At 41.4% G+C, this 9,118-nt stretch overlaps 1 protein-coding gene across 1 annotated transcript; it reads left to right on the forward strand.

Annotated features, from left to right (window-relative positions):
* Positions 1-4,882: 4,882 nt before the first annotated feature.
* hykk.2 (hydroxylysine kinase, tandem duplicate 2) lies at positions 4,883-8,430 on the forward strand. Its single transcript, XM_076277704.1, has 5 exons — positions 4,883-5,109; positions 5,816-6,124; positions 6,343-6,485; positions 6,716-6,896; positions 7,514-8,430. Exons 2-5 carry the CDS (start codon positions 5,821-5,823, stop codon positions 7,954-7,956), a joined length of 1,071 nt encoding a protein of 356 aa, XP_076133819.1. The 5' UTR covers positions 4,883-5,109; positions 5,816-5,820; the 3' UTR covers positions 7,957-8,430.
* Positions 8,431-9,118: the final 688 nt, after the last annotated feature.

The following is a 9,118-nucleotide window of genomic DNA, read 5'->3' on the forward strand; positions in this document are numbered from 1 at the left end:
TCAAATGAAACTGTTTAGAGAAAACATGTTCGCCATGAACATTCATCACTGTTTGCCAAATTTGAACGCACCTCAGGTCTATCTCACATACCCCATAGCTTTTCTCAACTTGCATGGGGTAAACACACACACAAACACACACACACAGACACACCACACACGCACACACACACACCACACACCAGTGTTGGGAGTAACGAGTTACAAAAGTAATGTAATTACTGTAATATATTGCTTTTTGCTGTAACGCGGTAATGTAAGGCATTACAAAAAACTATTGGGTAATATTTTACTCGGTACAAACTTCAGTAACGCGCATTACAATGCATTTTAACCTGAAATTAAGTGGTTTTATGTTTTGATACATATTCGCAAACAACTGCGCAAATAGCAGAACATATCTCCTGTTACTGGTTGAAGATGAATGTGGCTGGCTGCAACTGACTCGAAGGACATAAGCCTACGCTCATTATTTTCAATTTATCAGAGACAACTAGGATATGAGGAACAGTTAAGTGCACTTTGTGTGTGAAACCGAAAGATCTCTATACTTCGCAAAATAGCACAATTAATTTAATGACACATCTAGAGCGGTGCCACGCTAATCTTTTTGATTCTTGATAAAGCATAAATGCTCTTCATGTCAGCTTCGTGCTGTGAACTTCAATTAAAGAGAATGAAGGGATAGAAATGTAAAAAAGATGGGGACTTGGACTTAGGTCGCAAAAACAGTGACTTCAGACTTGACTTGCGACTCCACTCAAAAGAGACTCCTGAACAAGCTGTATTTCATGCAATTATTGCTTTTTTAATCTAAATGTATTCATGTATTTCTATTTTATTTTACTGCTACATATACTTTGTGAAACGTATAACGAGCGACATGGCCCCTTTGCCATAATGTGCAATGTAACGCATGCGCTATGTGCGCACACTCATAGATATAAATGCATTGACCATGGCGACAAGAAGTCCTCCCGGAGTTGTGCCTTTTATCATTACTTTCGGTTACAAAAACTGCAGAGAGGAAATAATCGAACAGCTACATGCAAGGTGTGTGGCACCAGGATAAATTATGAATATTCAACAACGTCTGATTTCATCAGGCATCTCCAAACTCACCCAGATAGGTCAGTCACTTAGGCAAGTATAAGTATGTATAAGTATATATACTTTTTTGATCCCGTGAGGGAAATTTGGTCTCTGCATTTAACCCAATCGGTGAATTAGTGAAACACAAACAGCACACAGTGAACACACAGTGAGGTGAAGCACACACTAATCCCGGCGCAGTGAGCTGCCTGCTTCAACGGCGGCGCTCGGGGAGCAGTGAGGGGTTAGGTGCCTTGCTCAAGGGCACTTCAGCCTCGGCCTAGCATATATCGTCACAGATGACAAGCTAACCATCGCAAAGTGTTGTTCTAATGCTGGGAACAGGCAGGGATGGCAGGGATTTTATTTTGAAATACATCAGAATGTATTTAAAAATAAAATACCTAATACTCTCATTTTTAATATATCAAAATAAACTACAAAATATAGTAACCATATTATGTATCAAAATAAAATACTGTATTTTTGTATTTAGAAAATACTCAAAATACTTTTTTCAAGGAAGTATGGAAGCACTGCAAAAAAGCTTTTTTTTAGCCTATTAAAACTATATAGTAAAAAACAATACAATTTGGCCCGTCATACCAAATAGTATACCGTATGCAAGTTCATGTAGTGTGATCAGAAGAATAATTCAAGAATTTACATTTACATTTAGTCATCTAGCTGATGCTTATCCAAAACGACTGACAGAGCTTTCAATTAACCACATTATAATCAATAGGCCATAATTGTGTATCTGTGCCGAATTTCGTAATTCAAGTCCAGTGCAGAACTGAATAAGACACTCAACTAACACACTCAACACCTTACCATCTATTGATGTCACTGTGGTTCATTGAGATATATGAAATTTTTTCGGTTAAAGATTGGCATGGAGACAATAAGACATAGTTGCCTTTGTCAGTGTCCTTATGTGAACTTGCACAGGTAAACTTGCTCATCTTTACTTGCATACCACTTCACACCAGTGCTTCAGACCAGAGCTGATGCTTCAACAATAGCCGTCACTGAAAAGCTGTGAGTGTCTGTGAACACAGCTGTTCTCACATTAGCTGATTGCGATAAAAATAAACCATTGTTGCCTAATTACCAATTATTCATTACACCTGTGTGTAGTATCTACTTTTTTTAGTGTTTTCTAAAATACAAAAATACACACCAATAAAGTATTTTGATACAAAATACAGAGCCATTTCCTTCAACTCAATAAAATACAAATGATAAAATACTATTTTGTATTTGAAATACAAATACATATTACATGTTTCAGAAATACTACCCATCTCTGGGAACAGGCAGGCATCATGAGCCATCACCTATTGCATTCTACTGTTGTTAGCCTTAAGCCTAGCTCAGTCATTATGTTATACCACATCGCCCTCCATTTGAAGTGCAATGAGCTGCATTGAGCATAATAAACTGCATTTAGAATTCCAAATCCATATTTCTAGATATTTTGGTAAAAGTAACTTAAAAGTAATACAATAGTAGTGTAATGCCTTACAATTCAGAGACAGTAATATTATAATGTAACAAATTACTTTGAAATGACAGTAATAAGTAATACATAATACATTACGATTTTGAAGTAACTTGCCCAACACTGCCACACACACACACACTCTCTCTATCTCCAAAAAAAACCCAACAACAACAAAAAAACAGATGGGCCATTTTCAGTAAGTTGTGGTTAGGAATGAGTTGATACTCTTCAAGCAATGGTCACATCATTTGAATCTGTGTACACATACTGTGAACATATGTATGCAGCTAAGACTGTGCAGTTGTGCATGTGCATGTAGGCATCATGTAACTAATACCTGGGCCACACACTGCACCAGTATATGAGGTCACTGAGAACAACATGGCATATTCATCTGTGGCTGTGATCTACAACCAGCTGTGTGTGTGTGTGTGTGTGTGTGTGTGTGTGTGTGTGAGTGAGAGAGAGAGAGTGTGTGTGTGTGTGTGTGTGTGTGTGAGAGAGAGAGAGTGTGTATGTGTGTGTGTGTGTGTGTGTGTGTGTGTGTGTGAGTGAGAAAGAGAGAGAGAGAGTGTATGTGTGTGTGTGTGTGTGTGTGTGTGTGTGTGTGAGTGTGAGAGAGAGAGAGAGTGTATGTGTGTGTGTGTGTGTGTGTGAGAGAGAGAGAGAGAGAGAGAGAGAGTGTGTGTGTGTGTGTGTGTGTGTGAGAGAGAGAGAGAGAGAGAGTGTGTATGTGTGTGTGTGTGTGTGTGTGTGCGAGCGCGCGTGTGTCTACATTAATACTCATCATGAGGCAGATGGGCCCAGCTCAAATACATCAACATTCAACAACAAGTCTCTGAGACCCTGACTTCGTTTGCTGCAACACCAGCAAACAATACAACACAGACTGGGTGGAACATTTCAGAGGTGTAACAAATACATCAGCATTTAGGTCTTCGTCGCTTACTAGAGTTCCCTTCTGTAAACAAACTGATCACGTTTCTTGTTGATGAAAGTTAGTGAAGGTGATCTTGTCGGTGATCTCTGATTAATGCATAAAACGTAAAATTCTGAAATAATATCCATAGCAAAATAGTATCTGCTAACATAACAAGTTGCTAGGTCAATTTGGCCTTCTGCTACTCTCAAAAGGCCACACAGCAAAAGCTAGACATCTAATTAAAAACAACCATACCTACTGTGAATTTAGAAATGTCAGTTGTATTTTGGTCTTGGTATGCTTCAGAGATTGCAGGGAAAGGCAATCGTTTGCTTCATCTCTGTTGGTCTGAACTAATGATAAGGTAGCGATCTGTGATATGACAAAAAAACAATTAAGAGAGAATGAATGAGTAGTTTCATTTTTATATTAAAACATAACAGGCAAGACTTGATACCAGGGTTGTGCACAATTCAAATTGCAATTCTGCTTCCTGTTTGCTACCTCAATTGAAATGCAAGTGAAATTCAAGAATTGAATTAGAATTTAAGAGCCAGTTTCAATTCAATTCTGGATTTTTGTACAAGCCTGCTTGATACAGGACGCAGTGAGAAGAGGCGCGCTCAACGTCCAAACAGGGAACAATTTCCAGTGCGAGTTGTGGATGTGTAATTTTTTTTAAATTGTATATAATGTAGGCCTAATGGAGAGCTACTGGCTCATGACGAGATATTCGCTGAATGTGACAAAACGTTTTCTGGGTTAATAAACGTTTAAGATTGCTTACGGTTTAATAGTGAGGGTAATGTGTCCTATAATAATCCGCTCATCAGGAACGGCGTAGCCTACAGTGGTGCAGAATATGTTTATTTCCTTTCCTAAAGTTCCTTTGGGAATCTCTGGGTGCATTTGTCTTTTTTTAAATGATAGCAGACGCAAAACACATAGACCTCTTTGACGTTTATATTGCATCATTTTAAACATACTTATTTGGGTTGATCTGATAGGCTACTGTGGGTCCTATCAATGTGCAAAATGTATGTGAAATGTCAAGCTATACATTTTGGCACATGCAGATTACATGTAGATGTCAACAACATTGATTTTTTAAAGTCTTGGATGCGCCATGTTGTTCTTAGTTGGCTAAAACCCCAAACTATTCCAATATTCATAATGTTGTTCAGCATGCATCGCGTGCAACTAGATCTGCGAAGTGCTGCATGACGTTGAATGAGCTTACTTCAAAACTGGAAGTGTGCGAGGCGCACACGGGCGCACATCGCCGCCACAGTGCATTCCTGAACATGACCAAAACACGTAATCAGCCTGGGACGTTCTTACGTCTGGGTAAAAATTTGGTGGTGTCTAGGATACAGCTAAGGGTTAGGGCAGAGCCTTATTAGACATTCTCTGGTTAGGGTTAGGTTACTTCCTGTCCTGATACTGTTTATTTCTATGGAAATTTCACTGGAGATTTCATTATCTGTTACGTGACTTCCGTTGTTAGCTGTATCCCATCTAGCCACAACCGTAAAAGTTCTCAAACTGTGCAGAGGTAGCCGGCTAAAATTCAAAGGACACAGTAGAGGTAACGGCTAAGCTGTCATTTTCAATCGTTTTTAAGTCAATGTTCCCTCCTGTTGTTACGCAAAAGCAGCATTGTAGCCTATGCATGATTTTGCAGATTGTGCAGGCAATTGTGATTTGTTATTGTTATGTTCAAGTAAGCAGAGCTAACGTAAGACAGTTGGGTGCGCGTGCGTGCCTGTTTCATGATTCCACTTCGATTGTGAGACTGCAATCTGTCAAAAGGCTCAATAGTCCAGTCATTTTAAGCCAAAATAGGGGTCAAGGTTGAACAAATTGCAACACAAGCAAACTTAACTGATTTTGAATCCTCAATATGTCCTGAGTAAGGGGAAAAAAGCCCCGAAGAATCCCGATAGGGGAAAGTTTCGAAAAAGACCCAATATACCCTATTCATGCGCCTATACAGTATTTTTCTCACGTGAATAGGTACTTTTACACCCTTTCTCCTAAAATTACTGGACTACAAGGAGGAAGAACTATGCTTACAGTCAACACCTAGTTTGCATAAATCATCATCTCACTATGCACACGGTGCACAGGATTGGATAAATACAATAAATTAAAAAACACAAGAGAAAAACAAGACATACAGCAACAGTGACCACAATAACTTGCCTATATAACACGGTTATTTCTAAATTAACAAGCCAAGTTTGCTGTTTTTTTTAATTAACAAGCCAAGTTTGCTGTTTTATTTTTTTCAGGTAGAATGGCATCAAAGGAATCCAAGCCAAATCTTACCCATGCACAAGTGTCTGAGTTAGTTAGACGTCTGTACGGCCTGACTGAGTCTGAGATCCGTCCGCTTCCTAGTTACGATGACCAAAATGCCTATGTGTGTGTGAGCGATGGTGGGGAGTATGTGCTGAAGGTCATGAACTCTGGGGACAGCCGGAACCCCACTCTGCTGGAGCTACAGACTCACGCCATGAACTTCCTGCATTCGAGGGGACTTCCTGCCCAGACAGCCATTCCTACTAAGACTGGCCAGCTCATGAGTCTAGAGGAGATCGGTACAGTGTCCATCAATCAATCAGTACTTGATCAATCAGTCAGTGCCTAATCAAGTCAGCCGAAGGGCTCCTGGGTCTGTAAAGGACCGGAAAACTTTGTTGCATGTCAACATTCACTGTGTACAATTTTACTGCATGTGATTTATGTTGGTCAAGCTTAAACAACTGACTTTCTTGGCAACATGTTAAACAAATGCCTTACTACATGCTGATCACAGACTGTGGCTGCGGGCTTCAGAAGTACCTGGTGCGTTTGCTGACTTATTTGCCTGGTACAACTGTTGCCAAGATTCCTTCCTCCCCTAATATCCTTTACCAAGTAGGGAAAATGGCTGCCACCATGGACAAAGTCTTCCAGGAAGTAAGAATTGAATTAGGAATGTTTGTAATTTGTGTACAGCCATTTCATTGATTCAGCCATCCATTCATCCATCCATTAAATTCATTCATCCATCAATGCATTCATCCATCCATCCATCCATCCATCAATTCATTCATCCATCCATCAATTCATTCATGTTTTGTCATGCCATGCAGTGGTTCATTTGTGTATTGGAGTAATCGTGGCCTCCGTTATGAATGTGTCCTCAGATGGAGCACCCCAATCTGCATGTGCTTCAGAGAGAGAACTTCATCTGGAGTCTGTCCAGCATCCCTCTGCTGGAACAGTACCTGCCTGTGATGGACGGCGACCCCATGCAGGAGGTCGTCAGCAAGGTCATCGCACAGTACCAGGCACAGGTGATCCCCAAGATGTCGGCCTTCCGTAAATGTAAGAGACACTTTTCATACATCCTTTTCTGTGCTATGTGACATGTAGGGATGGGCATCGTTAAGAAATTAAGTATACGTATAAGTAAATTATCGAGATCGACGGCATTGTCGAGTCTGCTTATCGATGCGATTCCTTATCGATTCCCATATAGATTTCTGTAGCATTCTGCACATATTTATAGGATGGCTTTGAGAGTTGTTGGTTTTGTCTAATTTAAAGTGGTTTAAGAGAATGAATACCAAGTGTGCAATATCAATACAGAAGTTGAATGCTTTAAAATTTCTAAAAAAGTAAACATTTCTAAAACAAAGCTTTGTATTGGAATCGTTAAGTGGAAACGTGTGGTACCGGTTCCTAACCGATACCTGGAACCGCTTCCCAAGCCTAGTGACCTGTATTATCAGTTTATTATTACATAGAAGAGTAGAAGACTGGTCTCATTTTTTCAAACGTACGCGTCACATCTGGTGTAGCCAGTTCGATTATAGTGGCATCTAATTGTTGCAGCAGACACTCCTCGCTTCCGTTACGTGCCCAGTGTCGCCTCCTAGTTAGAAGTTAGTCATTGGAAGTGGTCGGAAATGTACTGAACGATTGATCTAATTCCCTGTTAGGTATAAACCATGGGGATTTCAACGATCACAACATTCTGGCGACGGTGGACGGTCCTTCCCAGTATAAAATCTCGGGCATCTTGGACTTCGGGGACATGAGCAGCGGTTACTACATCTTCGAGCTGGCCATCGCCATTATGTACATGATGATCGAGAGCCCCAGCCCGGTGGACGTGGGCGGCCATGTTCTGGCGGGCTACGAGAGCGTCGTCCCCCTGAACGAGGCGGAGAGGGACTGCCTCTTCCTGCTGGTGCTGTGTCGTTTCAGCCAGTCGCTAGTGCTAGCACGCTACTCTGTGCAGCAGCAGCCCGAGAACGAGGAGTACCTGATGATCACGTCCCGCACGGGGATGAAACACCTGAGGCGCCTCTGGGAGCTGGGGCAGCAGCAGGTGGAGCGCACCTGGTTCGAGCGTGCCAAGACCTACAAACACCAAAACTGACCAACGCTATGGCGGTTTACACACCTGGTTTGAGAGTGCCAAGACCTACAAACACCAAAACTGACCAACGCTTTGGCGGTTTACTCTCTAAAGGAATTCTGTGAGGACTTGTACTGTAAAGACTTTAACATTTGTTTCCAAAAGGGCTGTGGACAAATCCATTATAGTTCTCATTAATTACTGATTGGCCCAGTATACATAGTGGTTGGTGTGGGGCATTTTTAAGCCATTTGCCTTGAAATGTGAAAGATGCAACACTAACTCCAAACCTCAGGATACATTTTATTATGAAGTCCTCAGTGCCACATTCTACGTGGAAAAATAATGCCTTCGTTTTATTGGTGCATCTAAATGTGTGATCATTTTTAAAACTGTTTTAAAACTATTTTGATGTAGTTTGTCTATGAAGTACTGTACAATCAAGCAAGCTAGTGAACTCGTCTGTGCCTTATGTCGGTTGGAACTGTGAAATAAACTAAGCTCTCATGCCAGTGATGCTCATATACTCGCCTGTTTTGTTCCTGGTGTGTTTGTGCTGAATGTTTTCATGTCTCTCTGCAGGTTAAATAAGCACCTCCACCTGAGCGTGCACTCTGGCTCACCTGTCTCCCCGTCATAAACAACAGCACGCCCATGAGAGACTGTTAGCTGTGGAGAGTGCCCGTCATAAACAACAGCACGCCCATGAGAGACTGTTAGCTGTGGAGAGTGCACTTTGTCCTGTCCCTGTGACTTTGTAGAAGAGGCTTATGATGGGGTGCTATAAAGTATGCATGCTTGAGTACTTCCAGATTTTCACCTCCTACAGTATAATGTACTATATCGGTGTGCAGAAAAATTAGTATAAGTATATATACTGTTTTGATCCCGTGAGGGAAATTTGGTCTCTGCATTTATCCCAATCCGTGAATTAGTGAAACACACTCAGCACACAGTGTACACACAGTGAGGTGAAGCACACACACTAATCCCAGCGCAGTGAGCTGCCTGCATCAACAACAGCAGCGCTCGGGGAGCAGTGAGGGGTTAGGTGCCTTGCTCAAGGGCACTTCAGCTGTGCCTACTGGTCGGGGTTTGAACCGGCAACCCTCCAGTTACAAGTCCGAAGCGCTAACCAGTAGGCCACGGCTGCCCTTTTAAAAGTAAAGATAACCATTCAGGA

This window comes from Alosa pseudoharengus, unplaced genomic scaffold (assembly GCF_046254945.1).
Source record: "Alosa pseudoharengus isolate Yale_2024_CS ecotype anadromous, Long Island Sound unplaced genomic scaffold, YU_APseudo_1.1 YU_APseudo_1.1_scf_11, whole genome shotgun sequence".
NCBI classification, from domain to species: domain Eukaryota; kingdom Metazoa; phylum Chordata; class Actinopteri; order Clupeiformes; family Clupeidae; genus Alosa; species Alosa pseudoharengus.

What these genes read in the sequence shown, in the direction of transcription:
- hykk.2 (XM_076277704.1), top strand. Translation starts at nt 5,821, where the DNA reads ATGGCATCAAAGGAATCCAAGCCAAATCTTACCCATGCACAAGTGTCT. An exon ending in CATGAGTCTAGAGGAGATCG is followed by an intron (nt 6,125 to 6,342) that starts GTACAGTGTCCA and finishes TGCTGATCACAG; the next exon opens with ACTGTGGCTGCGGGCTTCAG. An exon ending in GATGTCGGCCTTCCGTAAAT is followed by an intron (nt 6,897 to 7,513) that starts GTAAGAGACACT and finishes ATTCCCTGTTAG; the next exon opens with GTATAAACCATGGGGATTTC.